This window comes from Triticum aestivum, chromosome 4A (genome assembly GCF_018294505.1).
Source record: "Triticum aestivum cultivar Chinese Spring chromosome 4A, IWGSC CS RefSeq v2.1, whole genome shotgun sequence".
Taxonomy (NCBI): domain Eukaryota; kingdom Viridiplantae; phylum Streptophyta; class Magnoliopsida; order Poales; family Poaceae; genus Triticum; species Triticum aestivum.
In genome coordinates, this window is record NC_057803.1 from 580,126,660 (window position 1) to 580,150,874 (window position 24,215).

The window sequence follows — 24,215 nt, forward strand, 5'->3', positions numbered from 1 at the left end:
GGCCAGAAGGACCAACGACACGGACCGATCGGCCGTGCGACCGGAGAAGGGTCCATCCGCACGTACGATCATCCTCAGGAAGTGGCGTGCGTGGTGCGTTCTTCTTCTTCTTCTCTGTTGATGGGCAACCAACCGTGACTTCGTGGTTTTGGGGGCGTTTGCGGGGAAAACGACGGCGGGTGGAGACGTGAACCGGTTCCAGGGGATAGCCAGATGTTCCAGGTGGGTAGAGTCCGTCAAGGATTTTGCACATCATTTGCTGCTGCTGTGCTTCCGTTCGTACGGACCACAGCACTGTCTTGGTCCGTGCTGTTATGCCTGAGCGAAGAACGTTTCGCCTAGATAGATTGGGACCGACGCCGACGGGACCCCGGTTGCTACGGCGAAGGCGTGTGTTTTTCCTCCCGGGCATGCATCTTTGTCTTGTGTTCATGGCTTTACATCCATGGCCGTTTCCGCGGCTAACAACAACCAAAATGTCGTGCCATATATTTCAGGAAAGAAAAGTAGTTGCAAATCGTATTCTCATTTCAAACGTTCATAGCTTTAGTATTGTTATTACTAGTAGGGTTCAAAGTATGGCAAAAGCTTTCCTACAAAAGAAAAAAAATCTTTCGCAAAAGCTAGCGAGAACTACACCTAGTCTGGCTCGGGAATGGCTATAGATCAATCGACTGACACAACAAAGAGGTCAGTCGATTGGTACAAATGTGATCAAACCGGCAAAGCAGAACAAAATCGACTGACAGAAGAAAGAGGTCAGTCAGATTTTCTTTCTGTTTCTGTTTCAGTTTAGCCCAACCGAAAACAACAAGCTGAGGCCTTTCTGTTTCTGTCCCGGGCCTGACCCGGTAAGCTAAAGATCCTTTCTCTGCCTGTTTTCTGTATTTAGCCCAGAAAAAGAAAACGGGCCTGGACCCGGTAAGCTAAATAAGTAACACGTCACTAGGTCTTCCTCCTCCCGACTCCCACACAGCCGCCATGGGAGGGGAACCATACCTCAGATATTCTGCTTTCTTCTGAGACTTCTGATGAAGTTTCCCAGACAATTGTTCCTCTAAGCATACTTCTCCTCCAATCCCCAGGGTTTCTTTGTCAGATCTGGAAGCAAAAATGGATGATCCCCAAATTGAGACCCAGATCTCAGATCTGTCAGCAGGAAGAACAAAACCAAAAAGGAAGAAACCTGGTGATAAAAGTCCTTGTGGTCAGGCAAAGGTATGTGATATACTCCATTTCGTATGCAAGTTTTCATTTCATTTTGTTGAATTTTTTGCATTGTTCTGCAAAAAAAATAGACAAACCATAAGAAGACACAGATGATCAGAAGTAACAAGAAACAAAAACAAGATGCATCATGAAGCTAAAAAAGTGGAGATGATTTACAGCAGTACTGACACATTCAGTTAATTTGCAATTTCAGGTACCTAAAATTGCACATCATTCTCAGCGGCAAGAATACATGTATATTGGAGATACAAGTCATGACAACAAGGTAAAAAGGCACAAAATTTTTATAAGACTGCTATTAATGGATGTTGTCAAAGCAATTTGCATACAAAAAATTGCAGTAGAACAAAAAGTTTTAGTACTGCATCATCACAGTTCAAGAACCTAAAAATTGCACATCTATATTTGCATACTAACAGAACTGAATTTGCAGTTGCATTTCATAAAGCATCATCACACTTCAAGAACCTAAAAATTGCACATCTATATATTGCAATTTCAGCAGCAAGAATACATAAATTTTATAAGACATCTATTAATGGATGCTGTCAAAACAATTTGCATACAAAAATTGCAGGCATGCAAAAATTTCGCACAGGATCTATATTTGCATACTAACATAACTAAATTTGCAGTTGCATTTTAAAAAACATCATCACAGTTCAAACTGCTCATGCTTTATAAAAAGAAAATACAAATGATTTCGTCATTGCTCAAACATTGAGTTAATTTGCATTTTCACGAATCTAAAATTGCACATCATTCTCAACAGCAACAATATTTACAGATTGCAGATAGAAGTCATGACAACAAGGTAAAAGACATCCGAACTTAATAACACTTTTATTTAAGAATGTTGTTAAACAATTTGCATGCCAAAATTGCAGGTGCTCAAAATTTTGAATCAGGGCAACACACACATGCAGCCACATATACAAACGTTCAATGAGATTTCTGAGGTTAGTTTGTGTATTTTCCTATAATTGTCTGTTTGATGAGAGAACGAAATAACAAATTGATAGTTAGTGACAGGATGCATTTTGACACTACCCCAAAGCATATAAATCCAAAAGCATTTCATTGAAAAAGTTCACAAAGACTAGAATCACCAGGAGCAACAGACACTATTTTATTTGATATGTTTGAGACTGAAAATACACAAAACTAGAAGAAAAGCAAATTTCATACAAAAAACATCACTACCATTTGATAAAAGATATTTTAGGTTAAGTTTCAAGAAATAACATTTATGCATAGACAACATTCTTTTGTTTCTTGCAGGAATCAGATTTGTTCATCCTAGGAAAGCAAAAAATGCATACAAGCAATATCATGCTAGAACCACCAAGAGCATGACAGTCTTACACATAGCTAATGCAACAAATGACAGTAATGAGTCATCTACAAAGTGATAACATGGCAATACCTATAACAAGTTTCACATCATTCTTGACTGCTGGCATAAGCTCTGAGGTATGTTGAACTACTGCAACCAAAAGTTTCTAAAATGTTAGAAATTAACTTACATACATTAGTAAATAGAATCTGACACAAAAAAACTTAAGTTTCAGCATCAAGCAGCAGGACCAAGTGCAGGCAACAATGGGCAACAACTTAAGTTTCAGCATCAAGCAGCAGGACCAAGTGCAGGCAACAATGGGCAGCAACTTAATGATTGGTTACAATATTCTTTACCTTTAGACCAAGAGCATGAAGATGACGATGATGGTAACAACAATGAAGAAGCAAATGTCAGTGAGAGTGAATCTGATGGTGAGCATGAAGATGATTATGATGGTAATAATGAAGGTGAAGCAACTCGCAGTGAGACTGAATCTGATGGTGAGCATGAATTTAACTGCAACAATGATGCAAATGAAGATTACGTAGAGTGCAATAGTGATCAAAATGAAACTGATGTAGAGGAACAATACCTGGAACAAATTATGTTATCATCTAATCAGTTGCTTGAGGAACAACATCATTCAGAACTGCAACAGTTGGAACAAAGATGGAATCATCACGATTCAGTGTTTGAGGTACAAATGATAACAACTGATCAACAAGTGAGAGCAACGAGCTCTGAAGCAGCTTTGCAAGGCCCTGATTATGCAGAAACCACTGCTACAGATGGCACTAGTGGAAGCGATGATTCAGAGTTTGAAAAGGAACAGAAAGAAGATCAGGAACAAGAAACAGAAATTTATGAAGTGGATGGCAGTGGTGGTTTTGAACAGTCAGATGAACAGGATCAGGATGAGAGTACTGGTGCATCAGGTGTGGAAAAAATGGCAGGTACTAATAAGGAGCAGAACAAAGTTGAAGAAAAATTATCTCAGGAAGATATAGAATACTTCCTTGAGAATGACAGCATAGAAAAGGCAATAAAATTGAGCCAAGAAGATGAAAAAAGGCACATGCCAAGTCTTGGAATGACATTTGAAAGTGATGCTCATGCACACTGATTCTATAATGAATATTCAGCTATTGCTGGGTTTTCAATTCAGAAAGCTGCGAACTATCATTGCCAGAAGAAAGATGCACACAACAACAAAGTGACAAGGCTTACTATGAAGTGCAATAGATCTGGTAAACCTAGGATAAGGACAAAACCAACAGCAGCAGGAGGAAAAAGGAGAAAATATAAGACTGAGAAGAATGCACCCACTGAACTAGAAAATACTACTAACAGAAGAAGGAACTATACCATTAAAACAGGGTGTCAAGCTCAGATGGTTGTTACCTGGAAATTTGATATATCACAGTGGATGGTGACAAGGCTTATCATTGAGCACAACCATGATCTGCATCCTCCAGGCGAAGTCAGGTTCCTCAGGTCACACAAATTCATCACTGATCAAGAAAAGGAATTAACCAGAACTTGCAAACGAGTGAACATACCAACAAGAAAAATAATGGCAATAATGGCATTCTTTCGAGGAAGAGGGCTTTCTTCGTTGCCATACACAGCAAAACAGATTAGCAACATGGGCACGAAAATGAGAATAGATAATGGCTTGAATGACATGATGCAAGTTGTCTCATTCTTTGAACAGAAAAAATCAGAAGATCCTCTGTTTTACTACTCATTCAAAACAGATCCAGCTAAGAATGTCATGCATATATTTTGGGCAGATGGTACAGGTATAAGGAACTATCAGCAATATGGTGATTTCCTAAGTTTTGACACAACTTACAAAACAAACAAGTACAATCTGAAGTTTGCTCCATTTGTGGGTGTAAATGGACATGGAGACAACTGCCTCTTTGCATGTGGTTTCATACAAGATGAGAAGAAGGAAACTTTTGAGTGGTTATACAAAACTTTTCTGAAGTGCATGGGAGGGAAAGCTCCAAAATCTGTATAACAGATCAAGATGTAGCAATGAAAAAGGCAGTGCCTAAGTGTTTCCCTAATTGCACGCACAGGAACTGTTTGTTTCACATTCTAAAAAAAGCGCAAAACAAAGCAAGAAGAACATTTGCAAGGAATCAGCATTTGAACGCTCAATTTCATGACATAATCCTAAACTCACAAACAGTTGAGGAGTTTGAGCAGCTCTGGCCACAAATGACAGAGGAGTACAAAGTTCAACATATCGAGTACTTCGGAATTATGTGGAAAAACAGAAAGAGATTTGTACCTGCGTTCTTCAAGAATGACTTTTTCCCATTCATCCAATCAACAGCAAGAAGTGAAGGAACAAATGTTGTATTCAAAGCAAATGTAGGGTCAAGTCACAGTGTGATTGCTTTCATGACAGAGTTTGACAGGATATCACAAAGTATTGAAGAAAAAAGAAAAGAAAATGATTCAGTAACAAGGAGAACATCTCCAACTATGTGGAGTGACTGGGCATTGGAAAAACAAGCTGCAGAACTATATAACAGAGGCATATTCTACAAATTTCAGCAATAGTTGATGAATTCAACAAAATTTCACATGATGGAAGTGGAAAAGAACAAACAATATGAGGTGTACAAATCACCAACTCAAGCACTCCTTGACTATAACCCGAGAACATTCACAGTGATTGTTGACACAGAGTCAGAAACTATTTCATATGTGTGTGGGAAATTTGAGAAGGATGGCATTCTGTGTTGTCATGCACTCAAAGTCATTCAAGCATTGAACGTAGATGAGTTGCCACAAAAGTTTTTCATTGATAGATGGAGACCTAAGGAAAAGAGAGTATTTCAAGGTAATGAAGAAAATGCAAACCTTGAGGATTTGGACGAGCAAATGGCATTCTTCTTATTTTCAAGAAGGCTAGTTCAACTAGCTTCTGAGGCATCAAAAAATCCTGCAAGGAGGAAAATGTTAAACGAGCAGATAGGGAATCTGGAGAAGTTAATTTTAGACATACCTTGCATGCCAGAAATGGAGCGACCAAAATGTTCTGCTTCAGATTTAACAGCTATCACAGGAGAAATATTGACTTCAGATAGCAAGGGGGAGAAAAAACTAAACGATCCAGTATACATCAAACCAAAAGGAAGAATCAAGAAAACATGGAGGCGGAAAAGTATAGTAGATGAAATCATATCAAAGCCTAAGGTGACATGTTCGGGGTGCCAGAAGCAAGGACACAATATTACAGGTTGCAAGCAAATAGAACAAGAGTCACCACAAAAACCTACAAAGACAGGTAAAAGAACGATCATTGTTTCAAATTGTTACTGCAATTTACAGATACAATTTAGTTTTTATTTTGAATCTGTACATTTCTATGTTCAGCCAAAAGAAAGCATGCAAAGCAAACTAAAAGAGGAGAGCACGAAAAAAGAGAGGGAAAATGTTAGAAAAAATATCTGCAAGAAATTTCATTTCACAAACTTATCCTGGTAAGAAAAATATATATTCATTTGTACTGATTGCATTCTCTTTTTTTGTTTATGAAAAAAAGGCAAGGAGTAATCATTATTCATGCAACGTGGAAGAAGAAGGGATGGTCACTGTCTGAAGAACAGCAATGCTAAAGCAAAAAAAAAGGATATGGGTGAAAAGAAGATCAACAATAGGAGTTTTTGTTAAAATTGCACAAAACTTTGCATAATTTTTGTATGAAATGATGGACATGTATTTTACTTGACTGAGGATGACAGAAAAATGAAGAATTATAATGAGTATAAAATGGTATATGAAATCAAAATATAGTACAGGAAACATAACTAGTAATTAATAATATAAACAGTACATTAGTGATATCACAAAGGAAATCCTTGAAATTTGATGATACACCTATATAGAAGGATGACTAAATGAAACCAAACCACAAAGATGAAACACAAAAGCAACCTAAATTAACTATATTAAACTAAAATTGCAGACAGGATGCACGATTCATCAACTAAAAGTAACACTAGATGCATCCACCATTCATTCCACTTTAATGAGCATTCATGCAGCAGCAACGCTTGCGCCAACACCACCTCCAGCATCACCATCCCCTCCTGATCCACCAGAGAAACCACCACCAAAGGAATCATAATCACCCTTGGGAAAAACAACTTCATCCTCTTCATTATCTACATCTTCATCTTGGGTTGCTTCAGGTGCAATGATGATGTTCCTTTGGAAGTAGCTATCCCAATCAGGAATGCACTGCTCAATCCTAGAAACTCGACGAATAGTCATCAGAGCTTCAGGACCACACCGAATGTCATTTCCAGCTGCAATCAGCACGTCGAAATAATCCTTGAAAGCAACTAGCACTGTATCCTTAATGTAGTGGTCGGCAATAGTAAAATTCCTATGACCCAACATGTCAAAAAGTGCATGTCCAACGCAGAAAGCAGCAGAATGAGTGTTTCTAGTTACTATGCAGTACACTACTCTGTCAGTGTCTCCAAAAGGAATATTCAGCTGAGCTCTTGTGACAGCTGAAATCTTCATTGTGTTGCGACTGAAATCCTTTAAAATTGAAAATGCATTCAAAAAATAAGGTATTTGAAAAAGTAAAACGCAGCAGTATAGTGTACACAGAAAAGAATAGTGAAAAGTAAAAAAATGATGCAGAGCAACACGTTCATAATAAAACGCACTACTATGAAAAAACCATGCTACAAACTTAGTATACATTAAAAGTTGCATTATCATGACCTTGAAAAATGCATTAAAATGTATAAAAAATACCTTTGTGGGAACCATCTTTTTGGAACTCGAAGAATCCTTAGCTTCAAAATTGCGCTTGGAGACATGTGATCCACCTGGCACCGTGACCTAAAAACAAGCAGTTACACTAGGTTAGAACAATCAAACACAAAAAATTTCACATAGGATCTAAAACTTGCATACTCACAAAACTAAACTTGCAAATGCACTTCAATAGCAAAAATACAGTAAGAACCATACTAGATTTTTTCATTTTCACCGAAGTGAAATTGCAAACACATATTCAGATAAAAAATTGGCTTGCAAAAATGAAGTTTATAAAGCACGATTCCAGTATTGAAAAACACAAATTGCATTATTCAAAACTTGCAAAACACCAACCTAGAACAAAAACAAAAAAAATCATTTTTGTGATCTAAATTTGCATACTCAAGAAACTGATCTTGCACATGCAGTTCACAACTAACACAAAAAAAGAACCATACTACATTTTGCATTTTCACAAGACTAAAATTTTAGTTTTGAAAAAATGTAGGTTGAAGAGCAAACATAAAAACAAACATTGAAAAAGAAATGAAAAAAATACAAATTGCAATATTGGAAAATCTATAAAGAAGGAAAAACCTAAAATTTGCATATGTATATTCGCAAATCTTAAAAAGGTATTTAAAAAGTGAGAGAAGCTAAAATTTGCATGGACAGGACACTAAAACTTGCGGTTGGGATCTCAAAATTTGCACACAGGAATAACTAAACTTGCGCTACTAATTTAGGAGCAAAAATCAACAAATTTACATAACACGTAAAAAAATGAATCTAAAGTTGCACTACTAAAGTAGCAGTAGCTGAAATAGAAGCAAGACATAATACAAACAATTTTTTAACCTCAACTTGTTTCTTAAATATGCAAATTAGAATAACTAAAGTTGCACTACTTATTCAGGAACAAAAATCAACAAAACATTCTTTACTGGAAAAGCACCTTATCATGATTGTAGATCAAAAAAATTGTGAAACAACAAGATAGAACAAAAAATCCACCATCAAATGCAGAGAATTTAAAGAAAATATATACAAGCAAATTTGCATACTCAAGAAACTGATCTTGCACATGCAGTTCACAACTACATTTTGCATTTTCACAAGACTAAAATTTTAGTTTTGAAAAATGTAGGTTGAAGAGCAAACATAAAAACAAACATTATAAAAATAATGAAAAAATACAAATTGCAATATTGGAAAATCTATAAAGAAGGAAAAACCTAAAATTTGCATATGTATATTCGCAAATCTTAAAAAGGTATTTAAAAAGTGAGAGAAGCTAAATTTGCATGGACAGGACACTAAAACTTGCGGTTGGGATCTCAAAATTTGCACACAGGAATAACTAAACTTGCGCTACTAATTCAGGAGCAAAAATCAACAAAAACATTCTTTACTGGAAAGCACCTTATCATGATTGTAGATCAAAAAAATTGTTAAACAACAAGATAGAACAAAAAATCCACCATCAAATGCAGAGAATTTAAAGAAAATATATACAAGCAAATTTGCATACTCAAGAAACTGATCTTGCACATGCAGTTCACAGCTAACACAAAAAAAAAAGAACCATACTACATTTTGCATTTTCACAAGACTAAAATTTTAGTTTTGAAAAATGTAGGTTGAAGAGCAAACATAAAAACAAACATTGTAAAAATAATGAAAAATACAAATTGCAATAATGGAAAATCTATAAAGAAGGAAAAACCTAAAAATTGCATATGTATATTCGCAAATCTTAAAAAGGTATTTAAAAAGTGAGAGAAGCTAAATTTGCATGGACAGGACACTAAAACTTGCGGTTGGGATCTCAAAATTTGCACACAGGAATAACTAAACTTGCGCTACTAATTCAGGAGCAAAAATCAACAAATTTACATAACACGTAAAAAATGAATCTAAAGTTGCACTACTAAAGTAGCAGTAGCTGAAATAGAAGCAAGACATAATACAAACATTTTTTTAACCTCAACTTGTTTCTTAAATATGCAAATTAGAATAACAAAAGTTGCACTACTTATTCAGGAACAAAAATCAACAAAACATTCTTTACTGGAAAGCACCTTATCATGATTGTAGATCAAAAAAATTGTTAAACAACAAGATAGAACAAAAAATCCACCATCAAATGCAGAGAATTTAAAGAAAATATATACAAGCACCTAAAATTGCATATTCACAAAACTAAAATTGCAGAAGCTCTTGATGTGCAAGATATAATACGACCTTTTCCTTACTGGCATCAGCAACCTTCTTACAAGCACCCCTATCTTTTTTGGAAGCATCCTCTTGACCCATCTAAAAATGAATAATAAAATATCTAAGAGAACAATAAACCAACTCTGACAAAACAAAAATTGATTAAAAACACAACTTGCATGCATTACAAAAGTCAAGCTTGCATGCTAATTTGAACTTCATAAAACTCAAGTTACACACGCTACAAAGTCGTATGGTTTGCTTTAAAAAAATGAAAAGAGTTGGATATTTGTGGTTTTATCTTTTAACAACGAAATTGACAAAATGATCAGAAAGAGGTTAAAGGAAACAATTTGTAGAAATTTAGTTGCAACTTAAAAGCTAGAAAACAGAACACAAAAATTGAACATTTCACCGTCAAACAACAAAAAGATGCATTCCTATGGAACTAAAACTTCTGTAGAAAGTTGTTTTTGTAAAGAATACTGTGAGCATACCTTTTTCTCTTTCAAGCTTCAACCCACTTCAGTACCTTGAACCTACAACTCTGAAGAAATTGAAGAACAATATAGGTAAGAAGATGCAAGAAGTAAGATCAGCTATAAGAACACACGCAACAAAGTATATACAAAGCCCTACCTTCAAAGCGCAAAAGAATGTATCCTGAGAGGAAGGGAAGTGATTTCGAAGAGAGGCAAAACACAAGAGCATACAGATGGCATTTATATAGGGGTAATGGGGGTAGTCCGGTAGAGGGATAGTGGTAATGGGGGTAGTGCGGTAGAGGGTGGGGTTGCTAGTCGGTTATTTGGTGAACGTGGTAGTAGTGGCCTTAATGGGCAGTTGAGGTGGTTATGTTGCATGCAACACAAATGGCATTTCAGAAAAAAAAAGGGAAAGAAAAAGATCAGTCTGGAAACAAAACAAAATCTAGAACTAATGAGGTGTTGAGGTGTGAAGTGTCAACGTGTCAACTAGTATGAAACACACATGGCAACAATTTCTTGACGCAAAGAAAAAAAGAACTAAAGGTAAATGAAAAAAAGTTGTTTGTTCAAAAAGGGAATAACTGGGGAAAGAAGCAAAAAATAAATGAAGAATAAAACAAAAAAAGAAAAATTTGAAACAAGAGAAAAGAATGTGTATGTAGGATCAGAACATAGTTACTGTTGCTTGTTCAATATGAAAACCAAACAACATAACATGATCCATTAAAATTTGGAAAAAGAATAGATAGGATGGAAATTATTACGCCATGAAAAAGAACTCATTTTACAATATTCAAAATTCAAATTTACATCCAAACATCTTACAACATACAAAACACCCACGGTTGACATGCAAACATATCAAAAGCATTGCACATTACAGTAAGTGTCAACAGAAAAATTCACTTGTACATCGCACATTACATTTCAAAATATTCCTAAGAATTTATCTTCTTTAATACATGTCCGAAGCTACAAGCAAAAAAAGCCTATGTATCTTCCAGCACCATTTCTGTTGCTACCTAAAAGCAAACTCCACCACAGCTGCTTCTTCTCCATTACCAACCTCAGTTCTGCAGAAAAAAAATGCAATAAACGTTTAAATAATGAAGAAAAATGCACAGAAAGTGATTTGTGATTGAACAACACAGTCATAATAAAGAAACACGAGCGACTTACTCAACAGCATGACTAGAACTCAAGAACCAACTTTTTATGGTCATTTTTGATATTATGGTCAGTGAACATCATTTCATTCGCCATTCTTATTCGGATGTTTGCGATATCTTCATCCTTCACTATATCATGCATCAATATCCTGGGCTTCCAATGCTTCAGAAAGAGTGTTGTATATATGCCACAATCAAGCCTACAAAATATAAAAACCAATAGGAATAGAATAGACATATGTGAATATGCATAAATTTGGTATGAGCAGCATGAAAAAAAAATATAACAGCAAAGTAAAATTTGTATGGAAAAAAAGGAAAAATAACTTACTCATTGCTTTGTTTAGGTACATCAATAAAGTGCATGGTCCAATTTCTCCAGTTAAGATTTCTTGAGCTCCCATACATGTCCCAAACCCTTTTGAAATTTGGTATCTGAAAGAAGTAGACAGAAAACCAGAGAAAGTCACACAATTAACGCAAAAATTTAGTGTGTAAAAAAACAATATCAAATTGCAGAAAAAATTGAGGGAAAAATCTATAATTTACCAGAATATTGAACACATGCTGGTGAAAATCACTCTCTCCATCAAATGCTGAGTCTAGAATTACAAACATTTCATGTTTAAACAAGACAACAAAATCGAACCAATGCTTTCTATGCAAAGTTGGCAAGTGAACCTACACAAAAAATACAGAAGAATCATCAAGATGAACAAACAAGCATTATACAACAAATGTGCAAATGAATTAAATTGTCCAGTACTCTATAACACATTACAATAGTGATGGTGAAGTTGCACAACAAGAAGTACTATTACACAAATTTAATAAAAAAATCACAAAAGAAAACCTATTTTCATCATCATCATGAAAGTTGCTTAACTAACAAAGCATCACAAAAACAAAAAAAGCAGTAAAATTAAAAATGGATACATTTTACTATATTTACCTCATCGCAAGTATGGATTAGCCTTGCACCGTTAGCTAGCTGAAAACATCTCTGAACCATACTGGACTTCTGTTCATACAATTCCTGAGTTTCATATGAGTCCATCAATAGTAGATGTTCCTGTTGTGGACAAAACAATTTCAACATTTTCACTAACCTCAAAAAAACTAACGCCAACAAAATAGTAAAAAAGAAGTAATGTCAGAAATGAAATTGCACTCACAGAGATAAGGTGAAAAAATGGTGAACTTTAGACTCCTTTGGCCTATTATCTAGAGACAATTTGTGACACCAAGCATTTATAGTATACGTGTCAACAAGGCCATTAGTTGCAAAAGAAGTACCAACGGAAAAGTATGTCACTGTAACTTTGCCATAGTCTATGCATGTTTTGCTGCAAAACAGAAAGATAACAAAAATAATTAAACTACACGGACACAAAAAACAAAAAAAAACAAAACAAACACACATCAAGAGAACATGCACTAAATGAATCAACACTTACTATTTGTAATCTTCATCAAGAGACAAAGTGACAATAGCATCATGTAATTGAATCATTCTTGTTGTAACAGGGTATCTCGATGATTTCTGGTTGACATAAGGAGAAGCATTATATTTGCTAGGGTTAAGAATCCTCTTTGGTCCATACCTACTGAGCTCTCTTCCAGATTTACTAGCAGAATGACTGTTGATTTTGTCATTATAAATCACATCAGAAGTAGCTATGAAGTTGTTCAATCTGTCGTCTTTCTTGACTTCATATAATATCTCAACATCAGGGGACTTCCCAGGGCTAGACAGTCCACGAGAATCTAAATCAATCTGGCATAAAAGAAAAAAGAGGAAAAATATCAAGAGATAATTGCACACAATATGTATGTAAAATTGAACAAACGTGCAAAAAGTTCTTGAAAAATTAAAAATAAAAGTGAGAATGAAAAATAACAAACCTTAGTGACAGGACCACCAGGCTGTGAAGTTTCACCTAGAAAATCAGTGCGATTTGGAGAATTTGCATTTGCCCATGGCCTTGGAGTGCCATCAGACTTCTACAGAAAAACATAATTATTAAAACAAAAAAATTAAACTAACTAATGAAAAGAAATAAATGATTTGCAAAATTGTAATAAGCTGAAGTTATTTGTATGTGAATACAAATATGAATGAACTACTTGATTGAATGAACTATTTGTCATACAATGAGGAGTAAAAGGGATTGTTTCTATGTGAATAGGAGTTTGATATTGGGAACCCTGTTTTATCACATGAATGCAAAGTCTTTATCAAATTGGAAACATAAACACATGCAAAAAAAATGAAAAAATTACATTTAATACAAAAAGAATGTAAATAGAAAAACACCTCATCACGCAGTTGAAAATGACCTTGGCTTGGTGCCATGATTTGATTGTTCAATGATTTTTCACCTACCAAAAAAATTCATCAGCTAACAAATCACACACAACAGTTTCATAAAATTCAGAAAAATTGAACTGTGGGGACAAAACAGGAACACAAACAACAAAAACAATACCATTCATTGTAGATTTCAACCTTAGCTTCTCAGGGAAAAATTATTTCTTCGTAACACTCATGACCTTGTTCAGTGTGGTCTGCGTATAACGAACTTTTGGATTAGTTCAAACTGGAGGATCTGTATTCGCGAAATGCTTGAAACTCATGCTTTTTTCCTTGTCAATCGATTCGGTGATTGTGGTAGACTTTGGTCGAATTAGTTTCTTCATTAGTTCAGGAACAGACTCGAGTTGCTTCTCAACTTGACTGAAATCAAGCTTTCTTCCTTCCTCCTAATGCAGAAAAAATAACTTGTCACAGGCAGAAAATTACAAAAAGATTATGACCCAGAAAAAGCACCTTGCATAAAAAATGAAACTAATAAAGTTTGATATATAGAATCCAAAACTAAACCTGAATGCTAAAAAGGCATTTCACTTCATTACAAAAAAAGCTAAGTAAATTCACAATTACAAGTACACAAAACAAAAACTAATACATAAAATTTGTATGCTTGAAAATACCATAATAAACTTGCATGCTTGGAATACTAAAATTCCACTATCATCATACTAAAGTTGCAGACATTTTACAACAGCAATAGTGATATTAGTTTTATTTATATACATATTTTGGTATTACTGGAGGTATACTAATGAAGTTCATGGAGGAAAACAAGAAGTAAAGCCACAAAAACTAGAAATTTCACAAAAATATAACTTGTATACTCATCATACTAGACTTGCGGACACTTCAACAGATCGCAAAAATTCATTAAACCAATAAAACAAATAATAGTTTGAAAAATGCAAACTGCTCTACATAACAATCAAATACTCAATCAAATACTAAGCTTAAACAAATGTAGAAATTTATACACTAGTTTCAGGTATAATATTATTAACTGTTACTTTTATAATATTATTAACGATACTCTGAATGAACATTCATGATCAAAATTACTCAAAAAGCACATGAATCATAGTAAACTTGCAAACATTAAACAAGAGCAATACTCTACTGAAGTTAGAGTCTACTCATGGCATTGACATTAAGAACGGACATAAAAGAAGGAATATATGGCTCAGCATACCATATGTAAACAGCAAAAGCTAAAATGCACACAGTTGAAAATAAAAAGATGCAGAAGAAGTTAGTATGCATAAGTATAAACTTCGACTCGTTGTACTACTAGTTGTCAAACTACAAGCAGGGGCAGAACACCTCACTAACTGGAGAATTTAAGAATTACATAAAACATCTACACTAAACTTGCATTCCTCAAATGCCATAAATAACTGAAAGTACAATTCTATTTACAACTCGCAACTAGAACTTTGTCAGGCCTTTGTAGTTTATGAGGTCTTGTATTAACAAAGGAACTGTCTACTACATTAACTGGAGATGCACTTTTCCTTTTACTCCCTGAATGTGTACCTGTTGACATACGAAAATATAGGAAAATTATAAACGTGAATATGCTGGTAGCTTTGCTTGAAATAAAGATAATAAATTCTACACAAAACAAATGCAAACCTGCAGTATCATGCAAATCCACATTTGCATTGGTAACATTTGGAGAATGTTGAACAGGTGGAGATACATTGATATTGGAAGAATGATCATTGCATCCTAAATATAAAAAATGCACAAACATCAAATCAGCATGACAAAAAGAATAAAAACATGCATTTTCATTAAATGAACCCAAAGAAAGATTAAAAATTCAAGTAATGAGTAAGTGGTGCATTACCATGACTCCTAAGCACTGATTTATCACTACTTGCCATACTATTGCTTGTATTTCTTCTTGAATTCGTGTCAGATTGATTTGGTTCATCATCTGAACCGCTAGCTAGAACAATGCAATTCAGAGAATCTAGCAGCATATTCTGAGCTCCTTCGATAGACTTTTCATCAACAGTATCACAAAAACGCCTAGCTATCAAAGATAATTGGTCTTTCACCTGAACATAAAAATGAACAAAACAACATGAAAACATTGAATTCATTTGCAAAAAACAAAAAAGCAGATAAAATAAGAAAAAAAATTCAAAAATTGTGAGGAGAAGTAAGATATGTACCGAGGAAGGTAGTAAACCGCCAACAGTTTTATCAAGCGCAGATCTAAACTTAACAGATTCATGAGAAGAATCTTCATGTAAATGGCAACAACCAACGCAACCCATGGAATAGACAGTTTGAGATATCAACTTCACCTGTTAAAGAACACAAAAATAAAAATCACTACTCCTCACAAAAACATTAGAAACAAAACTTAACAAAGATATGGAAAATTATATAAAAGAAAATAGAAAACATACAGGACGTAGGCCATATTCCCTTGGACCTTTGCAATCCAAATTTGCAAACTCTTTGACTAACGAATTTTTCCAGGCCTTTACTCTTGGAATCCCAGGAGGCACTCGGCGTAACCCAAAATCCAGAAAATCTAAGTAATAGCACTACATAGAAAAGAGCATAAAACATTAAAAAAATGCATTTCAAACTCCTAATCATGGAAAACATCTACTAGTAAAAAAAGAACAAAACATAAAAAAACTTACACAAAGCCCGTAAATGCAGCCACCAAGTGTTGTTAGTCCATCCTCTTTTGTAGGTTTCTTTGGCTATTTTTGATATTTCCTTATGTATTACATAAGCCAATCGAAAACAAATTTTGACAAGTCATAGTTGGTAACTCGAGTTGGATCAATTAGAATCCCTAGATATTTTGTGCTGGGATAGATATTTGAGTTGGGGCACAAAACAGTTGCAAATGCAACTAGAAGGAAACACCTCAAAAAATCAATATCAGATATATCAGGCTTCAGCACTCTCAAACCAAACCACTTGATAGAAGGAAGTGTAGGTTCACCAATAATGTTGAGGAATGCTGCTTTGGTCACCTCACTGTCAAATAAAACTGATGTGCCACCTAATGGAAGACCAAGCAGAAGATGAAAGGATTCGGGGCTCATTGGAATGACTTTGTTATCGAGAACTATGTCACCAGTAGGTGGATTTACTTTCCCTGCTATCCATTGTGCAAACCCTCTTGGAACAAAATTGCAGTCAAAATCAAGAATAAAAGAGCAACCATAATTTTTAATGACATCTAATCTTGATGGTGGAATTTTCTTCAGCAGGTCACTAAAATACCCATGATTGCACCTGCTCGTTGCCTTCTTCGGAGGAAGTGGGGCACGCTGACCAACAAACTAAAACAAATGAAAAATAGCAACTAAAAAACATAGCAAGAACTATCAAACACTATAACAATTGATCATCTAGAAATGATCTCTAGTGAAAGAAGTTGTCAAACATTTGTTGCAGTTTGAAATTACATTATAATCAGATAAATAATTAAACATATACTAGAACACACAAAACTATGGAAAGCTTGCATACTGATATATATAATAGTAAAAAAGGCACAATGAATAGCTAAAATGACAGAAAACATGATTAACTTATTATGCACATTCATATAAATCATTGTCAAGAAAAATTTGCTATGAAAAAGACTTACACACGGATTCTTAGAATAATTGGCATTCTCATTTGATGAGTAGAACTGTAACGAATCACAAAAGAAAAACTATTAGTAAGTTACCAAAGTTCTGTACATTGAAGATTACGAACAACCATGAACACATATTCAAAATTAACATCATCTATATACACACAATGTAGAAAATCAAAGTTACATCAAGGAAATTACCAAGTTCCGCAGATTGTTCAGAAAATTCTTGACATCAAACTGCGGGTCACCACCACCAACCTGGAAACAAGTAGAAAAGAATGTTGGTTATACTGCTTTCACAAGATACGACAAACACTACTAACTGTGAACCTTGTAGTCAGAAATATAAACATTAAAAAAAATAAAAACATACGTTGAGTGAGTGTGTCTGTCCTTCAAACTGGCTTTGCGAAGCAAAAGTTTCATCTAAATCATCGTCACGGTACATCACTTCGCTGTCTTCCAAATCATTGGTGTCGCTAGCCATTTTCTGCAGTAGAGTAAATGAATTCATGAAATCAAAACCACAAAGGTGAAGTATACATTGCATCTCAAAAGAAAAAACATTAAATGATTTATTGCAAACTGTAAATCATCTGACAATCACATATAAAGCATCTGACAAGACATATGGAAAGCATAACTATGGTCTAAGCAACCTGAGCAAACCAAAATTTAAGGTGTTGAGCACTCTAACATGACACATCAGAATTTCTACATAATAGAAATGTAAACATTGCAACTGACTGATAGGAAAATGACCAGCTCTAAGTTCATTAATCATAGGGCAAAGACCAGCAGAACAAAATTTCAAGCTATATCACAATATAAAGGGACCTGCACTCAGGCGAAAATCAAACTACACACTCAGATGTAACTACAAAAATCACGCATGGGATTTCAAAAGGGGTTGCGCTCAGGACACAAGCTGAGACAAAAATGAAATTCAGAAACTATAACTCATCTAATCAGCAGTGCGATTTGAAAAATCACCTTGCCAAACCACCCTAATACATCTGAATCTAACAGATCTCTAACTCAATCATGCAATCCCTATGGTCAAAAATGAAATTCAGAAAGTGTAACTCATCTAATCAGCAGTGCGATTTGAAAAATCACCTGGCCAAACCACCCTAATACATATGAATCTAACAGATCTCGAACTCAATCATGCAATCCCTAGGGTTTTTTTGGGGGGAGGGGGAGGGATCATGAAATTAAAGGCAAAAGGTGAAAGGCAGGCGGGGGAAACGAACCTGAGATAGATGCAGAAGGAGGCGCGCTCTCGGATGTTGCGAGCAGAGCACCAATTTCCCGGAGCAACGACGCAGGAACGGTGGTAGCATCGCCGGAGACGAAGGAGAGGAGAGGAGAACGCGGCCGAGGAGACGAGCACCCCCGCAGAAAGGGGACGTGCTGGTGATTTTGAAATAGCGCTGACGTCACCAGTCGTGCAAGACGCCAGTCATGAAGCTAAAAACAGTCGCGAAATGGGCCAAACGTGCACACTAAGAAAACAAGAAACTTAACACGAATCTCAAAGCAGTGAACGAACGGCCTGCTTTCAAAACTGATTCAACGGGACTCTTTGGCTATCGATATTAACATAGAAAAAATACAGGAATCTCACAGCACTAATTATTATCACAAAATCCATAAATAAAATGCAGTATTGCTTATAAAAGATGCACATAATTAAATTACAGAAAAAAATTGAAAAGTTATGAAGTTATGAACGAAAATAGATTCATTTTGGGAAAAAAATTAAAACACTTTTAAAACCAAAACTCGGATGCTAAAATGCTCAACACACATTAAATTTTTTAAAAATAATTAATAAACTTACAAAAAAATGTTGAAAAAAAAATTAAGCGAGACTTGTTAATAAAATCAATAAGACACCAAAAAGAAGTTTCACTATGATTCACAAGGGAAAAATCAATCATATTAAAGAAGTTTCAGCATAGGAAAAAATTCATTTCATAAATAAAAAAGGAAAAAAAATAATTTTATCGGGTGACTTTGAATCAACAATTGATATGATCTATGAAATGAAAAGATCAATCAAAGAAATTGTTGATCACCCAGGCTGGAAAATGAAAATTCAAACTCACAACACAACTACAAAGATATAGAAAAATTCAAAAATCTCAAATATAAAACATTACAGCAAAAGATACACAAGCATTATAACATAAACACAAATGGAAAAAGACTGATAACAACTTAATTAAAAGACAAATTAGAAACAGCATAAACGATAACCAATCTTTCCTTCAGTCCTCGACTTAACTACATACTAACAATCGAAACTTTTCAGTCTTCAACTTAACTACACGAAACTTAATGTCTTAACTGCTTTCAACCCAAAAGGCAAAAAAATGCCAACACATAAGCCACCATAAGTTCCATCCTACGAATATAAAAGGACGCTCTATGGCGACTACTTTCCCAAACTAAACTGCATGGCCATTGCTTCCACCTACAGAAGGCGCTGGAACACAATTGAGACTGAACGATCATAAGTTGACTCGTCAAAAGTGATGAGCACAACATTGTCTTTCTCATATTCAGTGACTGAGATGAACTCGCTGAAACTGGTCTTCTCAATCACCATCCTCCCATCTTGCTTGCACAGCTTGAAAGATGATGGCATGATAACATGCGTATCTCCCAGGTAAGCTTCCAGAGAGATTCCAGCACTAGTTGGTATGTCAACAAACCTCCTCAAGCTAGACACAACAAACTTTGGGATTTTCTATTGAAATAAAAATGAAAAATTATATAAATCAATAATTAAGATGATTGTAAAATGTTCTACAAAATAAACACAATACTGACCTAAACTATACAGATTGACATGTACTGAAAATGAAGAAAATATAACCCTTAAATCTCAATTTTATCAGGGGTAAAAACTAGAATCTAAAAGGCTAATTACTAAAATTGAAATACTAAAATAAAAATACCTAACTCAAAACTAAAAGAATATACTACATTTCACAATAGCAGAACATACAAATTAGTCTCAGTGCTATCAAAGGTAAGACTAGAATATAAAAACACAAACAACCTAAAAAGCATGCATGTATTATGATATCAAAAATAGTAACCATAGAATCTGAAAAGCTAATTCCTAAAATTCAACTACTGAAAATTTAAAAGTTGCACATTCATGAAACTCAAACTTGCAATGATTATGCAACAGCAAAAAGATTATAAAAACAGAAATAAAAACAAGATAAAAGTAAAAAATGAAGGAGTAAAGTGCAAAACTTACCATGGTGAACTTCATAGTATTTGTGGCAGTCATTACATGGACGAACGGAGTGCAACGTACACAGCTTGACGTCCGGAAGAGTGAGTGTACAAGCAAGCGATTGTTGTGGTAGTTGAACTCCAATCCACGGGGCATCACAGCAGAGCAAACTAGTTCATACCTTGCATTACTGAGGTTTTCAAAAGCTACAAAAACCAAACACATACAAATATAAAAATGAGTAATCATCTATCAAAACAATGCAACTGAAAAGTAGAAATAAACAAAATATGATAAAAGTAACACATACAAAAGAACAGAAACTCACCAACAGAAGGTAAAGGAAGAATCCTTTCACCATCACGGAAAGTCTCTACTTTTAGGTCAAAGCATGAGTTGTCCAGGGTAAAGACCAACCGATCTTCAGCACGAAGGGCATAATCATTGCTGAACTCAAACCAAGCACTGCCACAAAACTTTGAGTAGTTGCCTCGATGCTTAAATTCTGAAGCATAGGACCTACTCTCATAAATGAGTATAGCAGGCTCAGTTCTCTTGTGCTTGTAAGTAGTTGCAATATGCCTGTGCTCTGCAATATAATCGGCTAAGAAACCCCTCACATTGCATGGGATATACTGAAAAAAACAAAAAGATGAAACAAAAGAAAACAAATTAAAAATAAATCAAGAAAAGGAAAATTGCATGCTAAAAAATTACATATTAAATAAAAACAGCAAAGGTTTTACAAAATGTAGTGAAAATATCATTATTGATACTTTTAGATCGATGAACCAAAATTGCATGTGTTACTGGAAGTAGATACATGAAGGAAAATGAAAAGTGAATTGACAAACTATAACAACAGCAATACATATAATAGTAAAAAATGTATACACTTTACAAACATCAACTACTCATAATAACATTGCTATTATCATATTTTAAAGAAAACTAAGGTGAATTTGTTGGATCGACTCACCGTCCTCCTAAAGCAATACTCATCAAGAACAACATAAAAAACTTCCAGTACTTCATCGGTTGGCACAAATGGAAGGCATGCGGCACCAGGGCAACGACAAACTGGACAAACCATACTGAAAAAAGGAAAAAGGAAAATAATTATTCTACATTAATAACTTCTAAGAAAAGATGTTATTCTCAATCAATGTGAAAAATAAATACAAAATATAAAATAATATTCTACATTCCACAGCAGCAAAAGATTTAAAATCAACCTCAGTGCTACCAAGTGTAAACCTATAATCTAAAAGGGTAAATCATAAAATTGAAATACTAAAATTAAAAAAAGTTGCACTTTCATGATACTAAAAATTGCACTGATTATGCAACAGCAAAAAAGATTCATATACAAGTATTGACATTACGATCCTGAACATTTTGTAAGCACAAAAATCAACAATAACAGTCACCTGGACTATAAAAGATTGACATGAACAATACAATTTAAACTGCAAGTAAATATAGAACATCAAATTTTGCAGCTTCAAAAAAGCTAAAATTTACATCAGACAACTAAACTTGCACACCAGAAAAGAACGAGAAACTGAAAAACAGAACAACTAAAAGCACTAAGTAACCTATAAATCTTATAGAAACTACATTTGCATCTTAAGACATCTAACCGTGCACTTCAGTTATGTAGAGTGCTAAAACCTTGCACAATTGCATGATTCAAAGATCTAGATATGCTTTGACACAAGAAACAATTAGAACAGTATAAAAAACTGAACAATCAGAAAACTAATAATCACATAAAGTAGGGAAATCTTGATTAGTTCTTTAAGCTCAACTTTTAAGAATAAAACAACTAAAAGCACTTAGTCATGCATAACTACAAAGTATTCTAAGGAACTCACACATCAAAAACCTATAAAAACTATAGATTGGACACAAAGAAGCTCCAAATAGATTCTAAGTAACTTGCGCAACAACAAACTATACAACATCACACGCCCCGTACATATCTAGTCAACATGCATCCTCATATTGGTCTGTTACTAGGCCTGTAAACTTGTGCAGAAAAAGGAACGTGCTTTCAAATCATAAGCCCTCAAAAAGAAACTTATAGATTAAATCTCTATGTATATGACCTATAATCTGCATCATAATAACAAATATAGAAAAAAAGATTGCATCTTTCGACACATACAAGACACGCATAATATCAAATATAGATCTACTCACATCGTGTACATCAGAACCCTCAAAACCTACTCACATTCCATGCTCTGTTCCTCCCATTCATAACTTAAAATAGTAATAACGAAATAAAAAGATAAAAACCCTAAACCAAACCCGAGATTGGAACAAAACCTAACAAACGCATCTAATTAAACCGAGAACAAACCTATGAACTACTACTAAAACAACAACAAAAACCTGGAAAACCAAGATCTGACCACTAAAAAACAGATAAACAAACAGGATTTGAATCAGAGATATGAGCAAAAACAAACCCTAAATAAGACACGAAAACAACACAAAAACAAGAACCAAGAAGCACAAATACCTCGAAAGGACTAGATACAGCACCGCAATCCGTCAGCAACGAAGCCCTCACCTGCAAACACACAGTACAGAACAACAACAAAACACCCAAGCAATCAGATACAGAGGAGGAAAGGAGTAAATGAAGCAATAAAACGAAAATCAGATGAGAAACAATCCACAGATGGAGCAGATCGAGCAAGAACACCACTAACCCTAGCTCTGGTCAGGAAGGGGGAAAGACAGAACAGAGACTGAAGCGGAGCAGTCGGGGGGGGGGGGGGGGGGGGAGAGTGACTGACAGATACAGAGACACGAAGGGATAAGAAGACAAGCCGCCGACGCTCGGGATTGCTCAAGCGGGCTGCGCGCTGGGCTCCAAGGCCTGTTAACGGGCGCGCACAACTCATAACGGGCACCCGCAGCGCAGAAACGAGCCCAATCACACGAATCGACTGACCCAGAAGCAGTTTCAGTCGATTTTGAACAGCACCAAACGCAGCAAAGGAAAAAACTCAATTACGAATCTCAAAGCACAAAACAACAGCCAGAAAATCGACTGAACCAAAATCAAAAAATCAGCTGACTGAAAAGTAGCTAATTCGGTCTGGCTCAGTCTGTAGGATTGACATTACATGGTGAGCGTGGTGTGACAACTCCCTCAGGCCTCAGATGCCATTGCATTCTAGTGATAACTAGCACCCCTTTTCATGCATATCGTTTTCACGGTTGAAAAAATGGACCAACGGTAGTTAACACCTGGACATCGACTGATTGATTGATCCGTACTACTACGAAGCTTCGGTGCATGAGCATGAAGAAAACGGTGTAGCACGCGTGTAGAACATTTTTCTTTTCTTCAACTTCTCATGGCAACGCACGAGTCATGCATCTGAAGCCTCGCTCGCACAATATCACAAGTGTACGCGGTCGTCCGGCGCTGGAATCACCAAATCAACACCCGCGCTTTACGTACAAGTGGCAGGTAGGACTATTCCGGTGCGCCTGATGGCTGTTGCTGGTAACAAGAGAGGTGTTGTACCATTTGGAGCGTTGATCCGGTCCAGACCCCAGTAGCCGAAAACCTTCGGTCACAAGTCAAACTTCTCGAACAGAAACGGTCATAAGTCCTGACAAGTCTTTCTCAGGTTTGCCTAAGTTTACGCCATCTAGAGTACTAGTGGTAACACAAGCAATGTAATGTTA

At 35.3% G+C, this 24,215-nt stretch overlaps 2 protein-coding genes across 13 annotated transcripts; one reads left to right on the top strand and one right to left on the bottom strand.

The window, feature by feature from the left end:
* Nucleotides 1-496: 496 nt before the first annotated feature.
* LOC123087119 (uncharacterized) lies at nucleotides 497-23,285 on the bottom strand. 9 transcript variants are annotated; one of them, XR_006441256.1, is made up of 31 exons: nucleotides 20,830-20,937; nucleotides 20,523-20,707; nucleotides 18,499-20,000; nucleotides 17,616-17,732; nucleotides 17,441-17,500; nucleotides 17,249-17,293; nucleotides 16,284-16,937; nucleotides 16,041-16,181; nucleotides 15,801-15,935; nucleotides 15,470-15,683; nucleotides 15,253-15,348; nucleotides 13,736-14,009; nucleotides 13,564-13,628; nucleotides 13,152-13,250; nucleotides 12,704-13,023; nucleotides 12,422-12,592; nucleotides 12,199-12,318; nucleotides 11,796-11,927; nucleotides 11,578-11,681; nucleotides 11,257-11,446; nucleotides 10,229-11,150; nucleotides 10,087-10,136; nucleotides 9,617-9,688; nucleotides 7,367-7,453; nucleotides 5,598-7,144; nucleotides 3,974-5,534; nucleotides 3,165-3,221; nucleotides 2,926-3,088; nucleotides 2,657-2,716; nucleotides 1,187-1,283; nucleotides 497-1,101 (listed from the first exon to the last, which is right to left on the bottom strand). XR_006441256.1 is itself a non-coding variant. In XM_044509023.1 (24 exons), exons 3-9 carry the CDS (start codon nucleotides 21,592-21,594, stop codon nucleotides 16,371-16,373), a joined length of 1,395 nt encoding a protein of 464 aa, XP_044364958.1. In that variant the 5' UTR covers nucleotide 21,595; nucleotides 23,032-23,082; nucleotides 23,225-23,284; the 3' UTR covers nucleotides 10,846-11,150; nucleotides 11,257-11,446; nucleotides 11,578-11,681; nucleotides 11,796-11,927; nucleotides 12,199-12,318; nucleotides 12,422-12,592; nucleotides 12,704-13,023; nucleotides 13,152-13,250; nucleotides 13,564-13,628; nucleotides 13,736-14,009; nucleotides 15,110-15,153; nucleotides 15,253-15,348; nucleotides 15,470-15,683; nucleotides 15,801-15,935; nucleotides 16,041-16,181; nucleotides 16,284-16,370. The 9 variants fall into 9 exon arrangements, 7 of the variants coding, with proteins under 7 accessions (XP_044364958.1, XP_044364955.1, XP_044364956.1 ...); XR_006441255.1 differs by having other exon boundaries at nucleotides 13,736-15,153; XM_044509023.1 differs by lacking the exons at nucleotides 497-1,101; nucleotides 1,187-1,283; nucleotides 2,657-2,716; ... (6 more) ...; nucleotides 10,087-10,136; nucleotides 18,499-20,000 and adding exons at nucleotides 15,110-15,153; nucleotides 21,481-21,595; nucleotides 23,032-23,082; nucleotides 23,225-23,284 and having other exon boundaries at nucleotides 10,846-11,150; nucleotides 20,830-21,136.
* LOC123087121 (sodium/potassium/calcium exchanger 1) lies at nucleotides 941-6,360 on the top strand. Of its 4 annotated transcripts, XM_044509026.1 has the most exons (6): nucleotides 941-1,218; nucleotides 1,424-1,495; nucleotides 2,118-2,189; nucleotides 2,512-2,703; nucleotides 2,796-5,879; nucleotides 6,138-6,360. In XM_044509026.1, the coding sequence occupies exons 4-5, from the start codon at nucleotides 2,605-2,607 to the stop codon at nucleotides 3,693-3,695; spliced, it is 999 nt and encodes a 332-aa protein (XP_044364961.1). In that variant the 5' UTR covers nucleotides 941-1,218; nucleotides 1,424-1,495; nucleotides 2,118-2,189; nucleotides 2,512-2,604; the 3' UTR covers nucleotides 3,696-5,879; nucleotides 6,138-6,360. The 4 variants fall into 4 exon arrangements, with proteins under 4 accessions (XP_044364961.1, XP_044364964.1, XP_044364963.1 ...); XM_044509029.1 differs by having other exon boundaries at nucleotides 1,424-2,189; nucleotides 2,802-5,879; XM_044509028.1 differs by lacking the exon at nucleotides 6,138-6,360 and adding an exon at nucleotides 5,969-5,998 and having other exon boundaries at nucleotides 1,424-2,189.
* Nucleotides 23,286-24,215: the final 930 nt, after the last annotated feature.